Genomic DNA, 14460 nt, shown 5'->3' on the forward strand with positions numbered 1-14460 from the left:
GGAGTGATGAAGTGACTTGCTCAAAGTCACAGACTAGAAAATGGAACCCAAAGCATCCCAGGCCTTTATTCTAGCAAAGACTCTATTTTACATTCCATCTTAAATAGGACGTGTACTCTTTATATAAGCTGGTCTGTGTCACTGTTAGCAAGGAGTAAACAAAATATACTTCCCCTTCCTCTAAGTCAGATATTTAACTAGGACATTTCCTTCTATACTGAGAAATTTGAAATTGTTTTTTTTCGAGAGGATGCGCTGGCTAGCAAGGATTTGCAAAAAACAAAAAGAAAACTGTTCTTTCGGAGGTTTATAATGTAATCTGGTATCCTTTGGAATGAAAGATGCTATAGAAATGTAACTTTACGATCAGTATTGATAGTCAGTCATAATAATGTTTAATGTTTTGTGTGTTTCCCCGTGTTTGCCAGGATGCACACTACACATCAATTCATTATGTTTAAATGGTGTTTAAGGGCCTGATCCTGCACTGAGTTCTTAGTAGTGCTCTATGCAGGATCAGGGCCTTCAGATTCCCTCTAATACAATTAACAAGCATCATTCATAGCATGAAAAAAAGGAGCAATTCTAACTGGTCACATTTCATACTCAAAGCTGTACTCTTCTCTACGGGCTCCGTTTAGAAGGAGTCACATATCAATTATTCCCCCTTGACTAGCCAGAATCATACACAGACTCTTCGCCTGTCTGATTTATGGTACCTCCACTTGTTGTATTGCATCCTCGGTGTCTCCTATCTCAGATGTAGAGACTGATGGACAATTGGAATCAGACTCTAGACTGCTCTGGTTAGATGGGTTCCTTCTGTGTCCTGGGGACTGCTGTCCAAAAAAAAAAAAAAAAAAAAAAAAAAAAAAAAAAAGATAATAGGAGTGATTTAGTAGAAAAGATACTGTACTAAGGATTACGTAAACAAAGTGTTTGGGACAGGGACCTTCTCTATTAGGTGTTTTATAAATAATCATGTACACTTATGGCACTTTCTACTTAAAATAATGGATCCATATTATTCATCAAGTCAAAGCACTGTGTTCAAGACCGTACAAAACACAGAGGGACAGACAGCTGCTTACCCAAAGCTCTTAGAGTCTAAGTAGCTGGACAAGACAATGCAGACACATCATATATCTGCTGGTCAAAAGAAGGATCCCTCATAAAGCGGTTTAGTTTAAAAAAATATTTTTCAATATTAAGATTACTGTCATAAGAGGGTCTACCTTTTGCTTGTAGTTGGGCTTTGTTTTCTGTTTTTTGTGCACTAGTGTACATTACAACAGGGGGACATTTAATCAAAATGTAATTTAAAACAACAACAACACACAAACACACCTAACTCCATTCATATATATAAACAAACAACCACAACCACCAACTTTAAAAGTGTCTATGCACCAGACACCAATTTTCTCATGTATTTTTGGAAGCTACTTTACCGCATCCAAGCCTGGCTATCCACGATTTGTGACGTTTGGACACACACATCTGGGTTTGGAGCCTAATATTTATCACAATATCCTTATGGTTTTCTTTTAAGTGTTCAGCCTTTGAACTGGATGACAGCATCCCTTAATAACTAATTATCAATGAGGTATTGCTAAAACTCTAGCAAGGCTGAATCTAAAACTTAGACTTTTATATTTATGGAGCTACAATGATTTTCTTAGAATTGAGTATATCTGTTTTACTGAAATAGAGAAAAGATAAACAGATTTTTGCCTTGCTGTTCTTAAGGAATCTGTAAATGCTTGACCAAGTGGCTACAGAAAACCATGCATTTCCAGAAGTTGTTGCTCTTGGTCTAATTTAAATGCATAACTTTCCCCTCAGAAATATCAACACAAATGAGTTCTATAATAGCACTGTTGTCATCAAATGAACTCAGCTGCAATATCCAGTCACCAATAATGCACACAGGACATCAGAGGGCAGGGGTAATGTAAAAAGCCTCTTCCATTACCTTTATAATAGTCATCTCATCCCTCAAATTGTCATATCTCTGCTCCAGCCTTGAATATTCCTTTACCAGGTTCTGATAACGAGATCTCTCCTCTTCCAGCTCCTTCTTCATCAGGAGATTTTCCTTGACAGTGTTTTGGGCAAATTCATCTTTAAAAGATACATATTGAACTGTGATGTTCAGTTCTGAATTGATTTCTTATAGGCAACTGCAATATGACTTATAGCTGAACAAAATGCTCTCTGCTAAGAGGCTTTTTTGTAATCTTGCCCTCTTATTTAGTGAATACACTGTAACAAATCTATGGCTAGCTAGGAATTTTATGGTTGTCACCACACTGCGCAGAACAGCTATTTGGAACTTCAACGATGCAGTTAGAATCGATCTCCAATACTCCTGCTCCAAAAGCAGAGGTCTCTAGCAGTTGAGTAAAGAATAACCTCCTTTAGCTATTAGAAATGTCTCTGATGCACAAACAAGCAGTCTGATTCTATCCAATAGAGGCAGTGGTGCATACATATTAGCCATATTACTCTATTTACGCCTGATTTACCTATGTTGGATGTCAAGTGGGAAATCTATGCAATCATACTATTGCATACTGTTGGTGAAGACAAAGAGGTAATCAAACTAAAGGTGATGGGTGAGAGAGAAAATCCCTAATACAGAGCTCTGGTAGTGCAGGATTACTCTGTACAACTCAGTCTTTGCTATGTGTGCTTCCAGAAAACGTTAATCCTTTCCTACTGCACAGAATACCATGGGCATTTTAAAATAGTTAATTTTTATATGTGAATTTATTAATTTACAAGAACTCTTTTCTGAAACAAAATTAGTTTCCCCCCATTATCTGAAGAAGAAAAAAATTAAAACGGGCAACAGTCAAATTACCATTTATTTTTATTTAGCCAAACATTAAATTAACATTTAAATAAGAAAAATAACTACACTATCGTTTCACAAGCTTTTACATAGTGGAAACATTCACTCACAGATAGGGAACATTCGTGTCAAGTGTCACTTTGCAAGGGATTATGGGCCTGCTCCTGAAATCAATGGCAGAAACCTGATGGACTTGAATAGTGTAGGATGGAGCCTCGTAACAATAATCCTATGTTGGAAAGGAGATGGACTGGGTGACCTAATAGAACTTTCCATTTCTATAATAATCCTCAGAAAATAAGGGTTGGGTTTGTAAAAATGCTCCGGGTCAGCCTAGCTCTTCTCCGGTTCAATGGACATGTTCTCATTTACTGCAATGGGGGAGCTGAGCGGAGACTCTCAGCAATTCTTTCTTTCTTTTTTTTTTTTAATTTGAAATTTCATCCAAATTTCAAAATCTGAAAAATTCCAACCAGCTCTAATGTTTCTAATATTAATGCTATCTCAACATTAAGTATAGCCAGGCTAACAGATACCACTATACAGAGGGTAAATGGTCAGTTTATTCCCCTATCGCTTTGAGTACTAGGATCAAATCTCAGTCTGCTCTAAAGAGAGGTCAATATTTTCAAATATGGATGTGTCTAAAGTTAAATATTGACCAAGTAGTTCAGGTGCCTAAATAAATGGATTGATCTTCAAGAGTGCAGAGCACTCAGCAATTCCCATCTACTTCAACAGGAGATTCTGGGTGCTTAGCACTTGAAAAAATCAAGTGTCTTGTTTAGGTGCCTAAATATGAACCTCGGAGCTTAATTTTTGAAAATCTAAGTCTTGGGACAGCTGGCAGTCAGTCAGGACTGAAGTGCATGAACAGAGGTCCATTGGGAAGCTTTCCCAGAGCCCAGCATGCACTATGCCTAATTCTAGCTAGTGCCTGCCAAAAGGCACTCAAAAATTCACCTCCAACTGAAGCCAATATATTTTGCTATGTTTGCTTTTTATCCCCTTTATGTTGCATCGGTTATTACAACGATAGGTACATCATGAATGCAATAGATTAATTTGATATATCCACCTCCTGGGATTGTGTATGATGCATGTGGAAAGAAAATCCTGTATCATAATGAAAGCTGAATAGAGTCTGATAATAAGCACATTACGTGCAAGGGTGGAATGTATTCCTTTCATGTCCTGGGACTTTCCTGGTTGTTTCCTCTGTAGTTCTCTCACAATCTAAATCTCCGCTTTAAAATTTCACTTCATTCTGTCACATTCAAGATGCCATTCGTCATTGTCCAAATATTACTGTTCAAACATCTCTGCTTCTAGGCTCCCATCTGTCAGCATTAAAGGGCTGTCCCCCCATTACAGTCATCCTGATGAAATTCTAAGATGTAATTGAATGGAAAACCCCTTTAGGTACTATATTCCGTGTTTAATCCCTCCCTGATTAAATCAGGTTCATGTCTTGTCATTCCCTGGCAGTAGAGAGAGAATAGAACTGTTGAATAACAACAAATATTGTCAAAGAAATAAAGGATGCTGGCAGGATACGGGAGAAACTAATTTTATGAAAAACAGCTTAATCCTCGGTTTATTGCAAGTGTTATGAAGCTATAAACCATTCTTCTTACCTTCAGACTGACACAGGATTCTGTTGTTAAGCTCCTCTTTTTCCTGTTTCAAAAGAGCATTCTCCTCTTCTAGGTCTGATACGCGCTAAGGAAGAAACAAGGCAAAGTAACACCTCTTATAATTTAGGCCAGCTCAAGGTCAGCCTCTATTCAGGGGAATAAGTTTCACCCCAACCCCACACCCTGTTTTGTTTTGTTTTTTGGTTGGTTAGTTTTTTTGTTTTGTTTTGTTTTAAACTAAACAGGGTTTTTTTCTCCTTGCCATTTTGGAGCTATTCTCACTGCATCAGGAGCATGAATGGTAAAAAAGATATTAACTGCAACTGAAGGGTAAATTGACCCCTAGACACTAGTGTTTACTGCAAAACCTTTTAATGCAAAAAAGGTCAAGTTGGCACATTGTATCTATTTCATTGAATAGGAACACAACACATACTAGTCACAGGACTAATCCAACAGTTGATTATGTCATCCAAATACTGAGAAGCCCATGCTCAAAATTAAGTAGATCTACACCTCTCTTAAAAATTACAACATTGACTTCGTTACAATATTCTGCAATTGCTCCTCCCACACAGTATCACCATTACATAGCAGAATTAAAACGCCAGACAAAACAGGCATCTGCTAGGTATAGATTTCTATGGCAGCGCAAATGCCATTTGCAGGTGTTACCATTACAGGACAACCAAATGACACGTGTTAGAGACAAAGTATCAATGCTGCAGCTGTGAAAGGATTCCGAAAGGTGAAGAGGAACAGAGAAAAGGAACAAACAGAGGAGAAAAAGTACACCTTTGTTCTGAATTTTCTAAAAAGAATGAAAAAAGTGATGCACAATATATATGAAACCAGGATGCCAGACAGAACTGGATACCCAACTGCCTAAGCAGATGTGTTGCCAGCAAAAAACAGCATTTCAGCGCACCTGCCAATTAACAGGGGATTTAGAGGCAAAATAAAGACAAAGAAAACATTCTCAGACAAAAAAAGACTATGCCGAAGATTTAAATTTTCCAGGTGATGTGTCTGTCTGGGTTGTTATACTGTGCTTATCACCATGGTATGTAAGTGCCTGACAAACGAAATACTACCTATTTCAAACTTTTTTAACTCTGAAATTTTATGTTTATACCCACTCGTTGAATTTTATACTCAGATTATATGCACTCTGCGATAAGAACGGTTTTCCTCTGTTTTTACAGAACCTAGCAAATCAGTTGCAATCCTGATCAGGGCCTCTAGACGTTACCATAGTGCAAAGAGGTAATAAATCCGTAATAATTCCTCCTCCTCCAACAGTAACTGACTGATAGTTGATGACTGCACTGGCTGAGCACAAAGAACCACTATTAAACATGGAAGTTATAAGAAATGCTGTTTAAAACATGAGAGAAAGTAAAACTAAATATCAAGTAGGACACCTCAACTCCTGGAGTGAAACTAGTAGCATTACTCTACCTACGCAATCTATTTATCCTTGGTACTGTTAATTTATTGAATAGTATTATTTTAGACAAGTCAAAACAGGAAAAACATTATATTTAGAAGTGTGACAGATTGCTCTGTTTAAGTTGAACACTTCTACTGTTGCCAGGAAGGAGAGAACAAAACACAGAATTCCAATATAATGTTATTCTCTCGGTCTACGCAGTTGCAGTTCATAGCATGACCATCATAATTTAGGAAACAGCTGCACAGAACATATGAGGATCTTGAGCTGCCTGAAGAAAACCAGCTCCATACTATAGCATAATAAAGGTTTTTCCACCGTCCAAGCAAGAATAATGACACAACCCTGCTAAAACCCATGTATCTTTAGTGGCAGCCTACTTGATCTGTTCATAATGAATTCCTCAGTTTTCTGGGAAGGCAGACTAACTGAGGTATTTTATTAAAATAATGGCTTACCAGAATTGCTAGTGGAAGTAAAAGCAGGGAGAACATTCAAATGCAATCAGAAACTCGACCTGCTTTGCACTATGGCATTCAAGCACAGTAATTTACAAATCTTTTATAATGATCTATTCACAAGCTATCACTATCGACATCCAGCTCTCTGCTATGTCTGCGTGCATAACAGGTTTGCATCACAGAATAGTAGGACTCGAAGGGATCTCAAGAGGTCATCTAGTCCAGTCCCCTGCACTCAAGGCAGGACTAAGTATTATCTAGACCATCCCTGACAGGTGTTTGTCTAACCGGCTCTTAAACATCTCCAATGATGGAAATTCCACAGCCTCCCTGGGAAATTTAGTCCAGTGCTTAACTGTCAGGGTAGTTAGGAAGTTTTTCCTAATGTCCAACCTAAACAGCCCTTGCTGCACTTTAAGCCCATTGCTTCTTGTCCTATCCTGAGAGGTTAAAGGAAACAATTTTTCTCCCTCCTTCTAGTAACAACCTTTCATGTACTTGAAAACTGTTATGTCCCCTCTCAGTCTTCTCTTCTCCAGACTAAACAAACCCATTTTTTTCAATCTTTCCTCAAAGGTCATGTTTTTTAGACCTTCAATCATTTTTGTTTCTCCTCTCTGGACTTTCTTCAATTTGTTCACATCTTTCCTGAAATGTAGCACCCAGCACCGGACACAATACCCCAGTTGAGGCCTAATAAGTGCGGAGTAGAGTCGAAGAATTACTTCTCGTGTCTTGCTTCAACACTCCTGCTAATTCATCCCAGAATGATGTTTGCTTTTTTGACACAATGTAACACTGTTGACTCATATTTAGCTTGTGATTTACTATGACCCCCAGATCCCTTTCTGCAGTACTCCTTCCTAGACAGTCATTTCCCATTTTGTATGTGTGCAACTGATTGTTCCTTCCTAAGTGGAGTACTTTGCATTTGTCCTTATTGAATTTCATCCTGTTTACTTCAAACTATTTCTCTAGTTTGTCCAGCTCATTTTGAATTTTAATCCAATCCTCCAAAACACTTGCAACCCCTCCCATCTTGGTATCACCTGCAAACTTTATAAGTATACTCCCTATGCCATTATCTAAATCGTTGATGAAGATATTGAACAGAACAGGATCCAGAACTGATCCCTGCGGAACCCCACTTGATATGCCCTTCCAGTTTCACTGTGAACCACTAAATAACTACTCTCTGAGAATGGTTTTCCAACCATTTATGCACCCAACTACAAATAGCACCATTGAGATTGTATTTCCCTAGTTTGTTTATGAGAAGGCCATGGGAAACATCATCAAAAGCCTTACTAAAGTCAAGATATACCAGATCTACCGCTTCCCCCCATCCCCAAGGCTTGTTACCCTGTCAAAGGAAGCTATTAGATTGGTTTGATCGAATTTGTTCTTGAGAAATCCATGCTGACTGTTACCAATCTCCTTATTATCTTCTAGGTGTTTGCAAACCGATTTCTTAATTATGTGCTCTATTATCTTTCTGGGTACTAAAGTTAATGGATACTGCTGCAGACTAGAGAGAGATACAGAGATAAAATAAAGAAAAGACTTTTTCTAAACCATGCAGAATTACTAATGACTGTCTGAACTGGACCAATATATGATTATGCTGTACCAGAAGAGGAACTTGAGTTTCATGTATTTAAAATATTTTATTTCAAATCTTTGGATGTATAAATGGGAATATCAGCTAGGAGTAGAGGGTTATTTTACCTCTGTATTTGACAACGGTGTGGCCTCTGCTGGAATAGTGTGTCCAGTTCTGATGCTCACACTTCAAGAAAGAAGTTGATATACTTGGAGAGGCTTCAGAGAAGAGTCATGAGAATGATTAAATGATTGGGTAATATACCTTATAGTGCTAGATTGGAGGAGTTCAGGCTATTTAGCTTAACAAAGAGAAGGTTAAAGGGTGATTTGATCAGTCTATAAGTACCTTGATGGGGAACTGAAATTTGTTAAGAGGGCTATTGAGTCTAGTAGACAAAGGTGTAAAAAGATCCAACAACTGGAAGCTGAAACATGAACTAGTTCAGGGAAGATCTATGGTCTGCGTTATGCAGGAGGTCAGAGCAGATCATCACAAACACTATTATTCTATGAATTTATGAAAAACTAAGTATTTCTACTTGGAGAACTGGAGCATGTTTTAATTTTAACCACACATTTTTATGGGACACTAGTACCCAGTGCCATACCTGACAAAAAGCAAATGGAGAAAGCATTCTAACTTCTGCTACAGAGCAGATAGTATGGTAGAGCCCTACATTACATACTTTTAAAGTTAACTGAGTGAAAAATATTTCCCAAAGGCTAATGTACTGTGGCTGTGCCCTTTATGAAAGTAACCCACAGACACTGGGAATGGAAAAATAGAGATTTCGCAGCCTCAGGCCCAACTTCAGTTGGAGAAAGAAAAGAATATATAGATGAGCTGCTACAATAGAAACATACTTAGCCAGAAGCTATCCTTTATCCTCGATAAACCCTAAATGAAAGCTCTTTTATATCAGACCTTATAGGTCTTGTTTATTTCTTTCTTGTTTCCATATGAAAGAGAAATGGGAATTTATCAACATTCATGTTTCAGAGAAACGTGGCGAGAATAGAAAGGTCCATTTAATGCAGGTGTAGATAAATAGAGCATGTTATCCAGCAGCAATGCGGCAGAAATTCCTTCTCTAGTTAGAAGTCTTTATCGTCAACACGTTTCCTTTTGGGCCAGATTTCAAGAGAGCTTGGCTCACATTTTGGTACCTACACGAAGTGGCTGGATTTTCTGAAACACTCAGCATTCAGCAGCTCCCACTGAGAACTGTCTATTTTACCTATTTGCATAGTGCAAGCTGTTGGGTGCTGAGCAGTTTTGAAGATCTGGTCCTTATTTGGGAGCTGTTTTGAAATCTGGCCCCAATTGTGGGTGCTGAGCACTTTTGAAAAACTGGCCCTTTAGACTGGAAAAAAAAGGCCTGTTCTAAAAAAAATCTTTACTAGCTTGTGAGAATCCTCACAACTCACAGAATAACTCTGTTGCATATCTCCTGAAAGCCATAAAGAACTGTTTCTAAGTATTCACACCAGAAAAGGAAAAGGAGATGCTCATCCTATAAATGAGAAGAATTATCCTAAAAGTAGGAGGATGGCAGAGAAAAGCTGAAAGACTTAAGAACAGATTTTGCAGTTAAATCGGAACTAAAATGGACTTGATCATGTTGGCAGCTGTCACAAGTCCAAGAAAGCAAAGGACACAATCAACTTGATCTAACTGGAAAAAAAAAATGTTCTCAGGTGATTTTTGTGCTAAAATCTAAAGAGAATGCATTTCTGCCTTGATCACCATGGTGACACATGAAAGTGCCCAGGGTCCACACTGCTATACTAGCTGTAGGAACATTCTCAATTCTTCTCCTCTCTAGAGCTGCCTATGGTGACCATATTAAACACTCCTCAAATCAGTTCAGACCCCTAAGAGGAACTAGATTCAATGACCCAATTGCTGGGGTGGAGTCATCAATTGTCAATAACTATCAAAGCCCTACTTTACTAAGAAATAAATAATACTTTATACCCCTAGAAAGTCTTCCTCCAGGATCTCAAAGTACTTCAAAGACATGAAGCAAGGACCGGTTCATGACATCCTTGTGTGATAGGGAATTATTAGGGCTGGTCGAAAATATTCAAGCAAAATCATTTGCAATGGAAAATTGGGTTCTCAACTAAATGAAAATTTTTGCAGAGTGTGTCTACTTCCCCAAAAAATGTTTTTCTGTTTGAAAAAAACCCAACAAAAATGAAAAATTAGGGTCCAAACCATATATTTTTCCAGGTTTTGGCAGTTTTCAGTTGAGAATTTTCATGTGGTATTTAGCAATGCATTTAGAGCCCTCAGGTTTACTTACTTGTGTAACTTTCTGCTGCACTTCTGATAAATGATTGCTGTAATCTTGCTTGCATTTCCCCACAAATCTCTCTGGCTGGACAGCCCTTCAGTAGAAAAGGCCCAGACAACAGAATAATAAACTCTCTACTTTCCAATTGGCAGGGAACTGGAGGAAGCAACTGGAAGCTGATTTTCAATGTGAGAGAAGGTGGTGTTGGATACAGTATTACCCTGCTTGGTGCAGAAAGAAACAAGGGCCACATTCTGAAATTGATCTATTCATTACAGGGGTAAGTACCTAATATTTCTCCTGCTGCAGGAGATATAACAAGGCGAGGAGACCCCCTATGTTTTTGTACCTCTCAAGTGCCTTCCCTGTCCATTATTAAACTGAGCCTTCTTCTAAATAACTGAAGGGAATTATAATCAAAAACAACAAAGAGAAAGGATTTTTTCCCTAATTCTGTCATCTCCACAATAAAGCATCCTTTGAAACTCTAAAGGGGTCTGCTGTAGCTAGTTAATGAAATGTCTCCTATGACAAGAGGGAACTATTAATTGGGCTTTTTGGGAAGCAAACACATTGATTTTCCCCTTTTCATATCTAGGTCCAGTACACAAAACAATGCAGCCACACAGCGAAACAGAAAACAGCGTAATAATTGCATCTGTTATTGCTTTTGCAAAGAAGGCAGACGTGAAGAAAGCGTGCGGGGACTAAGCATCCTATGGGTTTAATTGTAAAGCTTTGGCTGTTTGAGTGATTTGATAATGTGGCTCTCACAGTAAATCATCAAAACTCTATGACTAAGGGCTCGTTTAACAGGAATAGCTATTGCCGAAAAAGCTACTGTGTGGACGCTTATTCCAGAGTAACTAGTGTGCTCCCAAAGCACAGTAATTATTCTAGAATAAAGTGACTTTCGTTTCGGAATAGAGTGTCCACAAAGGGAGCTATTCTGGAATATTCCAAATAGCTATTCCAGTCCATTTCCCTAGGTCAACAAGCTGTAAGCTTTCCCCATAGCAGTATTACAGAAACCACTCCAGGATTTCAGCAGCTAGAAGTAAGAGGGACCACTCTCAAGTACTACTGGGGATTTTGGAGGTAAGTTGAACTCCAAGACCTTGGTCATCCAGTTACCAGAGCAGACCCAGATATATGTTGTACAGGGAACTAAATAAAGTGAGGGACTTCTGAGTAGAAGGTCATTTCTAGTCCTCTGATAAAACACTTAGGGTACATGTACCTTGGAATAAAAGACATGCGGCATGGATGCGGCTGGCCCAGGTCAGCTGTCTTGGGCTCACAGGGGCTGGACTGCAGGGCTAAAAATTGCTGTGTAGATGTTTGGGGTCAGGCTGGAGCTCAGGCTCTAGGATCCTCCCCACTTTCCCAGAGCTCAGGCTCCAGCCCAAGCCTGAATGTCTACATAGGAATCTGACAGCCCCGAATCCAAGCCCAACTCAGCGGACCTGGGCCAACCACAGGTGTGTGTTTGCTGCATAGACGTACCCTTAAGGCTAGTGTCTGCTCACACTACAACACTTTTCTTGTACAAAGGCTCAATATTGGCAACATTTTACACAACTTCAATTTCAAGAAAGATGGATTGCTCAGGTGTAATGACACAGGGGCAGAAAGCAACTTCTGCCTCTAGCGCAATACACTGATTCAAATCCAGCTAAGCTGGTAGTACTGAGAGTTGTTAGAAATGGCAGGCTGATGGCTTATGGGAAGTGATTTGGCAGTCCCAATCCAGTTCCTCGTGCACAGGTACGCACAACACAAAACCACCATGATCAGCTTCATTAGCAGTCTCATAACAGCCACAGATTGAATGGTCCTGGGCAATGAACAAGCACTCAGTCCCGACAGTGTGTCAGAACATAGTAGTATCCTTTCAACAGTTGTGTGTGCCCTCTAATGGTGCTCTCTGTGCTCTATGTTTTAGAAGCCACCAGAAACCAGTCAGAGCAGCCTTATGTACGCAGCTAGGCCTTGCATGTTCTTGTAGTTAGTGAACACAGTTACTTGGGACCCAACTGTGCCTAGATGGTTTCTTCATAGTTATTGTTGTGCAAAGCTGAGCAGGCACAAACACCGTCCTAAAAGCATATGCCCAGGCCATGGTTAAGGCACAGAGGCAGGGAAGCTTGAACTGCCACTTGCTCTCCCCACTGTGTGTACAAGCAGTGGACTTCATTTAGCGAAAGGATGAAAAAAGCAGGACTTTCAAAAGCCCCTGAGAAGTCAGATGCCTCACTCCCACTGAAAGTCCCATAGGTGCTTTTGAAAATCTCACTCTTATTCTTAACAAAAACATCCATCTCTGATTGCCTGAAAACAGGCCTACCTTTCATGGTGCCTACACACCACATGGAGGGCATGTGATAAACACAACACATACCTTTCGGAATAGATCTTTCTCCTTATCATAGGTGTCTTCAATAATCTTCCTTTCACTGTGGGCTTTCTCGAGCTCCAGCCTGAGGCTCTCAATCTCTTTTTTCAAGTTTACAAGCTGGTTGCTATCCCCCCGATTCTGCCGATATTGCTCCAGCTCCTTCTTCAGTTTTTCCACATCGGTGGAATAGGCAGAGGTAAGTGCAGAGAGCTGCTCATTCAGGTGCTTGTATTCTTTGTTCTGCAAGCCACAACCCAGGAAAAAGAAGAGGATTATGTGAGCAGGACCAATTGCAAAAGCAGACAAAGAAAAATCCTGAACATTGTAGGTAATAAATGTTAATAGATGTCAATGCGCATATATGCTTCCCTTTCCTAATGCATAAAGCAGACATAAGACAAACCCAATTTAAAATTACAACATGAAAACTTAATAGTAATATTTCTATAACAATTATAAAGCATTTATTTATTTTGTTAAACTAGAAATAAATGCAAATAATGTTTGTTACTTCTTGTAACAGAAACAGTAAACTACATTTTTATTACACCTTCAAAATAAGCAGCGTTGCTTAATACAATTGGTTTGCAGTATTTTATATTGCAGTTTATCTTTTTCTTCTCAGTACTTACGCCTTCAGGAACCTGCTGTGACGATGAACTGTAATGTAATTGCAGGCTTGAGCACAAAGCTCTATGCCTCATCTATGGGATGTAGCGGTTCAATAGGCCTTTTCACGCGCTCTAATTTTTTGTTTAACCTGTCATCAATTGCTCACTTAAGTAGCTTCCTCTAAAGAGTTTGAGGCCTGAAAAATCACCGCCCCTTGGTTGACGCCTGTGGCTCAAATCAAAGTTAATGGGAATCACATATCGTACAAGTCCCTTGATTATTATTATTACAGTCAACCGCACAAAAGAATTTCTCTTTCTTCCCCTGAAAATTCACAAATCACAGCAGCGTGTCCTCTTAGGTGAAAAGTCTATCAAATATCATTACTAGTACTACAGAGCCGTCTCCCTGGGTACAGTTGCTTGTGATAAATAAGGTTATTTAAAAACTCTTCCTCTTTTCTTTTTGCTTTTTTTAAAGTGAGCTGCAAAGGATTTTTAAAAACTGGGTTTATGCCCTTTTTTGCTTCTTTTGCTGTATTAACAAAACCTGAAAGATTTTTTGTTTTTTAATCAGTTTTAATCTGGTTGAGCTTTACTTGGTCTTCCCTGGCTTTGCTGGAGGATGTGTTGATGGGTAGGGGGCATCTCAAGATGCATAGTATGAGCTCACACATCTTGACAAAAGTGTTAACTCTCATAATTTGGTGTGTCAAAGCTTCAGCTCCTGGAGTCCGGTGATTACAGGAGAATCCCAGCTTTCATTTTGGTCAATTAAAGTTTCTAGCCCATGTGACTGGAGAGAGAAGCTTGAAAATGTGAAGCCTAAAGGCTCAAAAGCCAGAAGGCAAACACAAAGAAGTCACAAATGTATTATTTTTAAAGTCTCATGATTTTGGGAGGCCCAGATTCATGATTTTTGAATGCTTGGGGTTGGCAATGCTGTGAAAGGGTCAGGTATTAAATCTTTAACAATTATTTCCTTTGCCAAAATGGTCATTAGTCACTGAAGTTAAATAGGTGTTAACAAAAAACAAACACGAAGGCTGCAGCCCTGGCCACAATGAAGTCAATGGCCATTTCCAAAGAGGAAATCTTTGCCTTGGAAGTGAAGAACGGCAGCACATTCTCGCCAGCT

At 39.1% G+C, this 14460-nt stretch overlaps 1 protein-coding gene across 1 annotated transcript in view; it reads right to left on the reverse strand.

Annotated features, from left to right (window-relative positions):
- MYO5B (myosin VB) overlaps window positions 1–14460 on the reverse strand; it is a 359433-nt gene that overhangs the window by 62588 nt on the left and 282385 nt on the right. Inside the window, exons 22-25 of the mRNA XM_074952355.1 lie at window positions 12715–12951; window positions 4495–4579; window positions 1976–2124; window positions 720–839 (exon numbers count right to left, since the gene is read on the reverse strand). Of these exons, the coding sequence (XP_074808456.1) occupies window positions 720–839; window positions 1976–2124; window positions 4495–4579; window positions 12715–12951 (591 nt within the window). The remainder of the gene's footprint in view (window positions 1–719; window positions 840–1975; window positions 2125–4494; window positions 4580–12714; window positions 12952–14460) is intronic.

This window comes from Natator depressus, chromosome 5 (genome assembly GCF_965152275.1).
Source record: "Natator depressus isolate rNatDep1 chromosome 5, rNatDep2.hap1, whole genome shotgun sequence".
Taxonomy (NCBI): Eukaryota; Metazoa; Chordata; order Testudines; family Cheloniidae; genus Natator; species Natator depressus.